At 36.8% G+C, this 13,188-nt stretch overlaps 1 protein-coding gene across 4 annotated transcripts in view; it reads left to right on the top strand.

Annotated features, from left to right (window-relative positions):
- The window catches only part of enox2 (ecto-NOX disulfide-thiol exchanger 2), a 195,025-nt gene that overhangs the window by 86,717 nt on the left and 95,120 nt on the right, over positions 1–13,188 (top strand). For all 4 annotated transcript variants that reach the window (XM_032554682.1, XM_032554681.1, XM_032554683.1 and 1 more), the window contains one exon: positions 2,883–3,029. In XM_032554682.1, coding sequence (XP_032410573.1) covers positions 2,883–3,029 — 147 coding nt within the window. The remainder of the gene's footprint in view (positions 1–2,882; positions 3,030–13,188) is intronic.

The raw sequence follows: 13,188 nt of genomic DNA, 5'->3' as shown, positions 1-13,188 counted from the left end.
CAGTGTTGTCTCAATCTTTCCACTGCTTCTCTTCCGCTCTTTTCTTGGGAACTTCTTCCTGCCTTTAGTGACTGAGAGCTGTCTCCCTTAATGTAAGCCGTATCTGTTTATTGGTGACAGAGTTAACATTGCCTGAGTAATGGATTTGTTTCACTCTAGAGGATTGACGGTCATCTGTAAATAAGTGTGACAGATGGATTTTCGGTAGAGATCGACTGGCGTGATGTGTGAGAGCCCAGACAGGAGATCCATTTAAACTGAGTCTGCAGCAAATGCAGACCCACAGATCTGCCACCCACACATTCAAAGTGTTTGTATCCCTTATGTCTCATGTTCTTATCACTATATGCAAGCAAATCTTCAGCTTCTCCCATAAGGCGACTGTGAGGCAAAATGGTAACCAAAGTATTCATACCCACTGAATCATTCCACATTTTTCCATGTTGCACCACGAACTTTCATGTGATTTATTATAAATGCAATGTGGGAATGTTTTCAAACATTTATACATACAAAAATTAGAATATTGTGGCAAGCCTTCTTGTTCAGCCCACTTTACTCTGATGCCCACAAATAAAATGCAGCTTCACCGGTGTGTAAATTTGTTTTTGTTTTATATGATTTCAACATTTTTAAGGTCAAAATCACTTAATTTTTATAATGAATTTATGCATTGCCTGTTGAAACCTATGTAAAGAGTCTGAAGCGAAACAGTGAAGTTCTGTGCCTCACCTTTGGAGGCGCTGTGTCACAGTGAAGAAAGCAAGCAGATAGATGCTATTGCTGCTATTTTTATTGCTGTCTCTCTTCGTTAATTACAATGACAACAAATTGAGCCAAATAGAAGATAATCGTGGAAGGAAACTTTTAAGAAGCTGGTGAAGTCTTAAGACTGGGGCGGAGGTTCATGTTTCAGCAGGACAACGACCCTAAACATACAACCAGAGCTTGTATCAAAGCAACTGTCTGTGTTGAAATGACTGTCAATAAATATCTTTAGTCTTTAGTTCTAATATCACAAAATTTGGAAAGTTCAAGGAATATGAATAATCCTGCAAGTCTCTGTAAAGCTTTATGTGAGATTAAATAAATATGAACACACAAGAGAACATATTTGTTGACAGCAGCTTGAAAGTTTGATAACATTTGAAATAGAAACTTAATAGTTTGCAGCTTCATTTCTTGTTTTATTTGCTTTGTGTAACTTAATTGTTAGTCAGTCTTGCTTCTGGCTGATTGAAGTCATAAAGCGTAAAAACGGATGACACCGTCTCATTTGGGTTGTTGCTACATGGAAACCACATTAATGTGGCTATTTTTAGAGCTCTGCTGAAGCTGCAGGAGTCTGGATCTCCTGCTCATTTGTGCCACAGAGGGAAAATAAATTTGAGCACAAAGAAATGTAATAAATTTTTCATGAATGTAAACTGAATCTTTCTAGGATCCTGCTCTGCTCTGACAGGAAAAAGTGAGACATTAGACAGAAAACACAATTTAACTAGAAAAATAGAGACTCAGGAAAGTTAACTTTTTTTTTCATGTATGCTCATTGTCTTATGTTTGTATTTTGGACAGTGTGATAAATATTAATTTATACTTTATGCTTAATAAAACATCTTTTAACGTATGCACAGTTTACAGTTGAATGAGCAAAAAATGTTGGTTTTATGAAAGTGAAATTTCTGTATACAATAGATTATTCAAATGTCAGCGCTTTTACATGGAAACATTTTAAGTGTTTTTAAATACCCATACTGCCGACTTTATCCAAAAAAATTTTAAGAGAGTCAGTTCGGTCTGTTCCTTACTGACCTGGGTCATGATCTTTTTAATGGATTTCTGCTTATAAAAGATAAATTACTGCTATGCTGGAACTTATATTTTTCTAAGAGGCCTTTTATGGCAGTGATTCCCAAAGCTGATCCTGAAATTCTGCCGTCCTTTTAGTTGTTTCCCTGTGGCCGCACACCTCATTTAAATGAACAGGCCATTAACGGTCTGCTGTAGAACTTCATTGCATGCAGAGGGGGAAGAACAGTTATTAGATTCGGGTGTGCTGGAGCGAAGAAACATCTAAAACATCCCAGATAATGGACCATGAGGACCAGGATTTAGGACCTCCTAAACGAATAACTTCTTTATGCCCATTTTGTAGTTGCCGGTTATTTTATTCTTTTGTGATTTCATGCTTTTTTTTTGTACAGTTTTGGTCCTTTTGAGCCTGACTTCTAGGTTTCATAAAGGAAGCATCCTTGAGATGTTTTGTGCTGACAATAGCACAAAAATTATTATTTTTCATTACAAATGTGTGCAAAACCGTGTTGATATTCTGCAAAAAAACACAAATTCACAATTGCGTTGTTTCCATCTAATAAGAAATGCAATTAAATTCACACAGTAATAAATTTGTTCACATACTAAGTCATTAGAAAACACGCCACTCCATCATCATCCTATCACTTCCTGTCGTTGTATTCATCTTTTCTGCCTGTAGTAACATCTGGTTTTTGATCATATGACTGGTGTGATGCAAAATAAGTGTTTATATTGTTGTTTTTAGAAATACACTAATTTCAATACAGACTCAAATCAATTTACATTTATTTATATAGCACATTTCAGCAAAAAAAACAGTTATTAACCAAAATCAGCTCTAAACAAATGGGTTTTTAGCTTTGATTTAAAGGAACTTGGTTTTTCAGCAGTTTTGTTTTCTGGAGTTTTTTTCCAGATTAGTGGAGCTAAAAATAAAACAGAATGTTCCTTCTTCATGTTTAGTTCTGATTCTGGAAATGCAGAGTAGACTAGAACCAGAAGTCTGGACTAAGCCTGTTGCAATAAGTAATGAATAAATTCTTATTTTTTTCTTGTCTGTCTTTCAGGACTCAACGCTCTGCCCTTCGATCCAGCAACCAACAACGATCCTCTTCAGTTCAACGGTTCTAGTGGCCCACTTGGGACTGAGTGCGCTCCCTTGGATAACACTGCTGAAAACGGCAAAAAGAGAAAGAGAGCCAGCCTCCCTCCAGGTACTGACTACTCCCTCTCAAGTATTCCTCTACAGCAGCAGGATTACAGCATGTTCTTAAATCCTCATCATTTTGTCGTAAGCCATGTCGAATTTCAACCCAAGTGTCTAAAAACTCAACTGGAGGACTATTCTGTTCACTCAGGAGAGTTTTTTTTTACCTCACCTAGCTTTCGTACCTTGCTATTTGGTACCTTCTTTTCTACCAACATTCAATACCTTAAATGGGAATTGTGGCATAATCCTATTATTGGGTGGCAGTATGGACAAAAAGTGGCTTATTTTTTAGTCTTTGCTGTTTCCTATTACCTTGCCATGTCCTGAGGCTCCAGTTGTCTGGCCTGTTTAGGGGTCATGCAGCTGCTGCAGGAAAACTGCTCCTTTGAGATTATGTGTGTGTACGTGGGTATTTTTGTCTGGATGTCTGTTACCGTGACAACACTGCCTGCCAGTCACAAGCTCCTGCACGCCCTCGGTTCTCCCACACAAAACACTCGACTCGTCACCCAGGGAGTGGCGCAGCGAGAAGATGTACGTGTCCATGTGTTTATGCGAGTTCACTATAATTAAACAGTCATTTGAGTAAGTGGCTGGTCGCATGGTAATGTGTCAAATTAAAGAAGGACTTTCTAATTAAAGAATTAAAGAAGTTCTGACTAATTAATTGCTTTATAAGTAGACAGAAGAAAGCCCCTCAGACAGGGAGGTGGCGTGCCATGTTCTCTGCTTCTGTGGCCATGATAATTGGTCTGGCTTAATAACGTACAATTAAAAAAAAAAAAAACCTAATCAACTTTTTATCATTTCTTCTTGTCTTTACTTGGATAAGTTCATGAATTGATAGCTATTTGATTTTAATTCACTGATACAGTGACTATCATGGCTGATGGTAAAACTATTAATTACGATTGGAATGAATGATGCTCATGTGTACCGCATCTTTTCTGTATTCTCTGTTTGTTAGGAATATGAAATATGTTTTTTGTTTCATTAGAGATATATCATGCCCATCAAATGTATCATATTTAATTATGTTGCAGCCACAGACATCAGTGTATTAATCTGGATTTTATTGCATAACCGTGAAGTGAAATGAAAAAAGATTCCATATTTATCATTTTTAAAAATACAAATATGTGAATGATGGCGTGCATTTGTTTTTAATGTTTGAGTCAATGTACCAATGGCTACTTTTTAGAGTTAAAGTAGTATGTTTCAGCCAGTTCTAGTACATTTGTAGACCAAAATTTCTGCCTTTGTAGCCATGAAAAGATTTAGCAATCACAGACATTTACAACAAGTTGCTGTTTTTTAGTGGATTTAATTGTAACTTTCTAAGATGGGCAAACCAAGACCTGTGCAGTTATGAGGTGGAAGAAAGATTTTACAAAATTTTGAACATTTTCACATGTGAAACTCTAAAAAGTGTGGTAGCATTTGTAGTCCGTCAATATTTTGTAAAATGTTCTCTTACTGTATTTACCACTGCATTTTAGCCTATGTCTCTACAAGCTTGCAGGTGTAGAGACGATATTGTTGCTAGTGCTTCGTTTCAAAAGTTGTTGAGTTTCATCAGATTGTGTCTGTATGTTTGGGTAACCTGCTGGAAGGCAAACCTTCACACCAGTCTCAACTCTTTTGTAGCCTCTAACAGGTTTTCTACCAGGATTACCTGTCTTTAGCTCCATCCATCTTCCCAACAATTCTGTCCACTTTCCCTGTTCCTGCTGATAAAAAAATGCTTGCTGTCCCCCTCTAAATGGCTTCTAGCAAACCACAAACAGGACTTTTCTGTGGCTTTCTTGCAATAGTAGCTTTCTTGTTTTCAATCTTGTTTAAAGGTCAGATTTGTGGAGTGCAGGACTAAAAGATGGCAAATTGCCCCACCAGAGCTTCGGATCGCTGCAGCTCCTACAAGGTTACCATGGTGAATTTTGTCTGCTTCTCTGAATAATGTTCTCCTTGCTTGGTCTGTCACAGCTTGAGACATTGTTTTGCTACCTCACCCTTCCTTAACCTCTTCAAAACATTACCTTTGTCTTGTTCGCAGTGTGCATTGACCTTTATGGTGCTGTTTGTTCATTAATGTTCTCTATAAAACCTCTTGAGTCCCTCACAGAAAAGATGTATTCATAATGTGACTAAATTACACACAATTAAACTCTGAATTGATAATTATGTGATTGCTAAAACCAAGTGGAGAAGTGCTTCCAGATGAAACAGAGGCGAGTACTTTTGCAAGGCTTTTTACCTAAATAGCAAAGAAAAGATTAGATGTAGGACGATAAATTATGATGGACCTGAATTAAATGTCTGTTCATAAGGTTGTTTTTTTATGACAATTTGACTTATTCTTATGAAAAACAAGTATTTGAGGAGCTTCATGGGAAATAACTTGAAGCGCCTGCTGTGTTTCATAAAAAAGAAAAGATCATTGTAACCGCTATAGATACATTTTGTGAAGAGACAGATCAGTTTAAGTGTTGGGAATTATGGTCTCCATTCAATGCTGTGATTTATATATGAGCAGTTGCCCTCTGCGGCTCTGACAGCTTACTATCACATCATTAGTGTGACTCTAAATGACTCAGTGCCACCAGTGCAGGATTTTCTCTGCCATTATTGTTGCTGAAATTGCGAATATTTTTGCTTTCTTCTGCTGTGATGGGGTGCCGTGTGACGGCTGTGAGAATATCCAAAACGCTAATAAGACTGTGAACCAGTTTGTAGAATTTGTACCTTTGGATTGGAGATTAAACTGTACCAGAGGACACATGTAACCAACCAAACACACTGTAGTCCTTCAGAAAGTAACACTTTGAAGTTATTGAACATCACAACCATGCTTTTCTAATTTTGTGTCTTTTAAAAGCAGTGTATAGACAGCATCAGTTTTAGGCTCATTTTTAACGAGAGTAAAGGCGTGCCTTATCACATTCTGCTGTGAGGAAAACCTGAGGCTGACCCAGAATGCTGTTAAGAAAATGGATGCATTGGTTCCCCTCCTGGACCTGTCAACTCCACAACTGACTGGATGGATGGATGGATGGATGGATGGATGGATGGATGGATGGATGGATGGATGGATGGATGGATGGATGGATGGATGGGATGCAGAGCTATAACTATCCATTATTTTAGTTATTGATGATTCAGATGGTTAATCGATTAATCAGATATAACCACATTCTGCAGATTTCTCATTTTACCACTTAAATCTTTTTTGACAATATTGGAAATATATTAAAAGACACAAATAAATAAATGATTCAATTTATTTTTTTTAAAAAGAAATAAACATGTGTATTGCCTAAAATGCCAAAGCAGCATTTCGATTGTAAACACCTGATCATTTGCAGATTAATCGATGAATTTTTGGATTAAGTTATTAACAATTAGAAAGCAAAGGTGCTTAATCTGAAATTTTATTTTTACAGAACCTGAACGAGGTGAAGCTAAATCTGCCACTTGAGGAGAGGTGGGTTGAACAGATTTAAAGAAAGTTTTTTTTTTTTTCAAAATGTTCATATTTTTGTACAGTTTTTTATTTTTGTAAAGTTTTTATTGCTGCTCTATGGTGTTCTTTTAGCAACTGGCCTTTTTTAGTCTGTACTTCAGTTAACAATTAATCGATTAATAAATTAGTTGGTGATTATTTCAATAATTGATTCATCACGATAAAGCTGATTAATTGTTTAAGCCATACTGAAATAAAAGAATGGATACAAAGATAAGTGGATGGATGGTTTTAAAATGGGACTGATGCATGGATAGATAGATGCATGGATGAATAGATAGATTCGGTTCCCTGGATCTTTCTCTATTTTTACCAGGTCAATGGTCAGTTGCATGAATATGAGACAATTATTGTAATTATTTCCTCTTTCACAGTGAAGATGTAGAGGTCAATCAGGAATGTCAGATCTTTGCTGGATTTGTGTTAGACAGCAATTTATTTCTGCTTCCTTTAATTTTCTCATTTTGATGTAATTATCAGGTTAGAAGGTCAGAAGCAGTTTAGCAAAACAATACTTGCAGCCCTCAAGTCTGTGGTGTCATATTTATTATTATGGTCCTCTTTATGATTTCTGCTTAAATGCAGAAGCTTTAGCAGTATTTGACTTCGCTGTGCTCCGTGATTTAAGCCTCGTATCTGTGACGTCTCTGTGATGAAGTTTAATTACAAATTTCTTTGACTTGACCTGCCATAATCAGAGGGTCTGTTGACGCTTCCTTGAAACCTTTGAAGAACTGCAAGGTTAGTCAAGGTCTAAAGCAAATCAATGTGAGGACTTTACTCTCTTATAATTTTAGATTCTGTCGAGCTCCTGATTGTCTTTGGTCTCGGTCAGGTGCTTCAACCCCTCATTAACAACCCGATTGACCAAGTGCCATTAAGGAACAGTTATGGATTGTTTTTTGTTTTTCTCTCTTCTCTCTTTGCAACATTGCTGCACCTGTAAATCTTTTGTGCATATTTATAGCCGTTGAGGCTCCAGGTAACTAATTTAAGAGATTTAGAAAACAAACTGATATGATCTTCAAAGGTTGATTTTCATCCTTTATGCCTGATTATTTATTGATGTCCACTAACGTTTTTACTGACAGAGCAGCACAAAGCTGGAAGCAAAGTTTGTATATGGGTTTTAAATTTTTTAAATAAATAGCTGCAAGAATACATGATTGTCAAAAATTAACCTTTCATGCATTTATGTAGTTTGCAACAAGGAAATATGGCAAACGTGTACAAGAAAAGCCTCTGGGTAAAATTTACTCACAGAATCTCATTCTAGCAAGCAGCAAAGTGGCTAGATTAATTATAATCATGTTAAAAATGAACCAATAAAGTTGAGACCAAATCTTATGGAAAGTTCTTTGGCAAGACTTGAAAATATGTGTGTGGTTATTCTCCATCTAATGTGACAGAGATTCCGAGTTTTACAAAGAAGTGACAGAGATTTGAGTCCCTAGAGGTGCAAAGCTGATAGAAACATACTTCAAAAGACTTCCAGCTTGAAGGACCATGTAGACCATGAGTCATTCTCTAACTTCACAAATATGCACTACTACTATGTTTTTCACATAAAGAATGACAAAAAATATATATAAAATACACTAAAGTTTTTGGATCTGATGTGACAAAATCTAAAAGCTCACTGGATATAATCATTTTTGTTCAACACTATATGAAATGATGAGCTGTCATCTGCTGTAAACTAACAAAACGTCTCAAACGTTTGAAGCAGAGTTCATATTCTGTTCACAGAGCCTTAAAATAGACACTCACTCGACACTCAGTGTAACTAATTATACTTTAAGTTCAGGGGAAAAAAAATAGTTCCTAAGAATTTAAGTGATTGCAAGACTGGAAGGGCTGTGCTTAACTGTCTCAGTCCTTTAATATCAAATTCATGAATATTAACACTTTCTTTTAATCAAGCGTTACATTTTTATGCGTTTTTTTTCCTCTAAACAAAGAGGCAAGGTACTTGACTACCATCTTTGCCCTTTATCCTCTCTGTCCTCTCTGTTTGTGGACACTCAGTGTGCCTCTGTGTGCTTGTCTTTTATTAATTCATAATAAGTGGGGCCTTGGGGCTGGAGAGATTTCCCTACTCTGTTCTCTGTTATTTTTGTCACTTTCTCAACGCAGCTAGAGATGGCCATTTCCCCCTCAAGTCCTGCTGTGTTTGAGCTGCAGGCAGTAAACGGAATGAGATTTTGAAATGATGCACAATTTTTTAAGAGGCAATATTTCACCCCCCCCCCTTCGATGAATTTAAATTAGCAGGATCCTTGCAAGCCCACACCAATCTTCACTTTTGCCTTTATAAACAAACTTTGCATCCAGAGAAGCGTAAGGCAGAAATTAAAACATTTCTGAAGTTATAACTTGTTACGAAGTAAGTTGCTTGGATTGGAGAGTGGTATTTATTTTTCAGGTGAGAGCAAGGAGAGTCCGAAGCTCTGGGAGGTTCTGTCAACTACAGTAATGAGGTGTTTTTACTCACTGCACATAAACCTTGCCTGCAGCACTCGTCTGCTAACTTTCTGTATCCATGCAGCCCTTGATAGGTCAAAGAGAGTGCAAACACATTTCCTTTTGGTGGGCGGAGGGGATTGGATGTGGACAGAAGGCTGCAATATACCCTGCATATTAGATTTATTGACACCCCTGGTAAAGATGTGTCAAAAGTTTCAAAATACTTTAACATTTTGTATTTATTTATTTATTTATTTTATTTTGTGCAGTTTTAGAATCTCACAGTGAAAGTTTTAGAAGAATCCAACCATTAATTTGAGAACATTTCCCCGAAAGGTTAAAAAATCTGACATTAAAAAATATATATATTTTTCAGCAAAGGTGATACAGTTTTGCACACCTCTGCTTTCATTACTTCACACTGTAAGTTTGCCAGTAAGTCAGTGTAGTCTTCTGCTTTAACTTTTCAGAAAGTTAGTGGTTACAGACAGAAAGATTTTTGACCATCTGTCATCACATATTCTTCCTAAATCACCCAGAGTCCTTGGTTCTCTTCAGGTCTCTTCAGGTCAACCCAAGGACCAAGTATCTGAATTTATGCCTGGAAGCCTGATGGCCTTGGAAAAAGTGGTTGTTTTTGTGTTTGGTGAATTGTGTCTGTGTTGATTTGGCTGTAAGGCTAAGTGATTATTTCTGTTTCCCGGCAGTTTTCCTGTCAAAAAAATCTGTTTAATTGAAGACACCAAGAAGGTTTCCAGACCTTTTACAACATCCTCACCACTGTAGGAGCATTCACCTTCTAAATTTATGCATTAAGTTAAGAAGCTCATTTTTAGTGTTAAACTTTTACTGGGTGACTCCACATTTTAATGTTTTTGGTATTAGGAGAAACCTATTTTACTACCCACATCATTTGCAGACAGTTAGTTGGCATATAGTAGATGCCGTTAAATAGAAACCTGGTGAATCCCAGATAAATATGGATCCTCATCCAGCCTACTGTCCTGACGCTAAATAAAATGGACTTGTGTGTGTGAAAGTCACTGATTATTATTTAAGTTTCTTGAAACTCTTAACTTAAGAAGAAGTAACTAACAAATTGTAAAATGTTTCAGTTATTGTTTTATTTAAAGCATTTACCTTAATGTGGGATTTATCTTAATGGGCTTTTTTGTCACTGCTGGAATTTTATGAAATTACTGGAGGAAGTTTCTTCATCTTACAATGAATAAACTATTAAATAATTATTTAAATGTGGCATTTAAAAAATAGAAATACAGAAATAATTTATTAACATGGAATTAATTATTTGTGCCTCAATTATTCATGTCAAGATTTAATCAAATATTTTGTGTTCCACAATTCAGGCTTCATTTTCCAAATTGACCCAGAGTCATTGCAAACTTGGAAGAAGCCAATCAGATGCCAGGGTCTCTATATTAGCTGTCTTAGTCCCGCCCACTGATTTTGATCGGTGAAATCGAAAATTGTAATTTATTCATGATGTACTTCAGCACAGGGACATGAAAAAATTAATTAAATTATGCAATAATTGTATATAATTTCAAAAATAAAATCAATTAATTCTATATACTATATTTAATTCTGTATGAAAAGTATTTCTGTATTAATTTCCATTTTCTTAAATAAATTGATACATTTAAATAACCACTTTGTAAGTTCTTTACTTATTGTAATTTGACACGTAGAGCACCTTTTATATATATATATATATATATATATATATATATATAAAATGTATAATATGTTCAACATAAAGACTTCTGCCACTGAAGTCTGGCTCCATTTCTGTGCCGTAACAAATAACCGCGTGATAAAGCTCCACCAAGCAGAACATTTGGCCTTTTCTTGAATGGGTTTCATGTAACAAGGTTGTTAGACGGGAGGAAAAAGTGCTGAGTAGTGATCAGAGCAGAGGTGTATTTTCGAACCTGAGGCCTGTTGTATGGATTTATCCAGAGCATTTTTAATACCGGCATTGCGTTGATCAAAATCGATCAAACTTTTAACACAAATGCCAATTCACAGGCAATAAGAGAATTGTGCTCTCACCAATCAAATCGCTGATGCATTAACCTTTCCTGGGAGCCAAGCGAGGGGGGATTGAATAAAAATGCTATTGATTCTGCAGGCGAAAGGTTAATGTCATTGAGCTGATGAAAATAAGAATTCAAGTTGTGTTGGTTGGCTGTTTTAATACTTACCAGACAGCTGCTACAGCATTATATCACATTTAGCAGTCATTGTGATTCAGCGTGTATTTGTAATTGATATGCTGAGTTTTTCTGCGGTACAAAACATTTTCACAGTTTGGACGTCAAGGCGGGCATTAGTCCTGTGAGGGACAGAGAATGCTTTCCTCTTTCTGATTTACTGGTAGTTGTTGTGCTGCTGCAGGTGGCTCTGGCAAAGAAACAATGCAAGACTGTCCAGCTGAAAAGGTAAACCTGGCTCAGTGGGACACTGTCTGAAATGATGCCAAACACACACATTCACACTTCTGCTGTAAGATTACGGTGTTGCACAAGAAGGGTAGTTTTACTCCTGGTTGTCGTTACCACTGGAACAACAGTGACTTGTTCTTGTAAACCATTCCGTTGTGTTGTGACATCTGCTGGAGGTATTTTAAAGGTGAGAACTATGAGGGAAATCTGTTCTCAGGATTTGTATTAGAAATTGTCAAAGCTATTTTGTCAGTATAAGGTCTATGAGAGCGTGCAGTTTATACCCGGTCTCTTTCCCTCTCTGGCCTTCTTGTGATAAATGGTTTTCAGCTTCACTGAGTTTCTCTTGTGTGGAGCACCAAACACCAGAAAGATGCACTTCGCTAAACTGAATGTCGGCTCATGTTCTCATAGAGTGCAGTAAAAAAGTTTCTGGCATTATGTGCTGCAGTATTTCTTTCTTTTTTTTTCTGTGATCTCTTTTTGTAAGATGATGAATTAGAGCCTAAAACAATGTAGTGTGGTGTAATTCGTAGTCAAGTAGCAGTCAAACAGTGGAAGATAAATAATTCAGCAAAATGTTAAAACTGTCACAGATGACAGTCAGGGTGATGTATGAAGAGGTTGGTGTCTCAAAGAGTTCGGTGTGAAATGAGAATTACTGTGATTTTTTAAATTTTTTTATGCTGTGGTGGAAGTGTTTAATTTCTACTGCAAAGTCCCTCAGTTAAAAGAAACCATACAGCACCATTTATACACGGTAATTCAAATAGCTTTGAAGAAACAAAGGAACAGAGATAACACACATTAGAAACACGTTTGCATTGAAAGCACAACACAGTTGTACTAAACAGAAATGTGTTTGAGCTGTAGAAGATAGAAACTAAAGGCTAACCCTCCCTTGTTCAATTCAGGAACTGAGTGAGCAGGTCTTTGATGTCTTTAAGCAAGACCTTTCAGTGCTTTATAGATCATTGAGGAGACATTAAATACCATCCCACTGCTAACAGTAGCAGTAGGATAGATAGTCTTTATGCACCAGTTCACTTTCCTCTCCTCATATTCTTCTCCTTTCAACAAAATTCTCATTGATAAGCTCCAAAGTTTTTAAAAGTATCCTGTAGACCACAGGTGTCAGACTCCAGTCCTCAAGGGCCGCTGACCTACAGTTTTTAGATGTGCCACAAGTACAAAACACTGGAATGAAATGGCTTAATTACCTCCTCCTTGTGTAGATCAGTTCTCCAGAGCCTTGCTAATGACCTAATTATTCTGTTCAGCTGTGGTGCAGCAGAGGCACATCTAAAAGTTGCAGGACAGCGGCCCTCGAGGACTGGAGTTTGACACCCCTGCTGTAGACTGATAACATTGGTCTTGTAAAGATAAAAAAAAACCCACCAAGCCGACTGTGAAACATGGAGGGGGCTGCTTTGCTGCATTTGGCACAAAGAACTTTGAGTCTGTCCAAAGCACGATGAAGTCTCAAGACCACCAAAGTGTCCTGGAGCAAAACGTACTTCAGTGACAGAAGACCCAGCGTCAGACACAGTTCTAGGGTACAAATGTGGGAAAAGGCTTTCATGAATAGCTGTAGAAAAACAAAAAAACATTAGACTATTCCTAAAAGTCTGAGACCAAATGTAATCTTTTTGAACTTTGTTAAAAAGATGTAAAAATTTCAAAATGCTACGTTTCAGTAACCCCAGCTACTG

Source organism: Xiphophorus hellerii, chromosome 23 (assembly GCF_003331165.1).
Source record: "Xiphophorus hellerii strain 12219 chromosome 23, Xiphophorus_hellerii-4.1, whole genome shotgun sequence".
Classification (NCBI taxonomy): Eukaryota; Metazoa; Chordata; class Actinopteri; order Cyprinodontiformes; family Poeciliidae; genus Xiphophorus; species Xiphophorus hellerii.
This window is presented reverse-complemented; position numbering and strand designations above follow the sequence as displayed.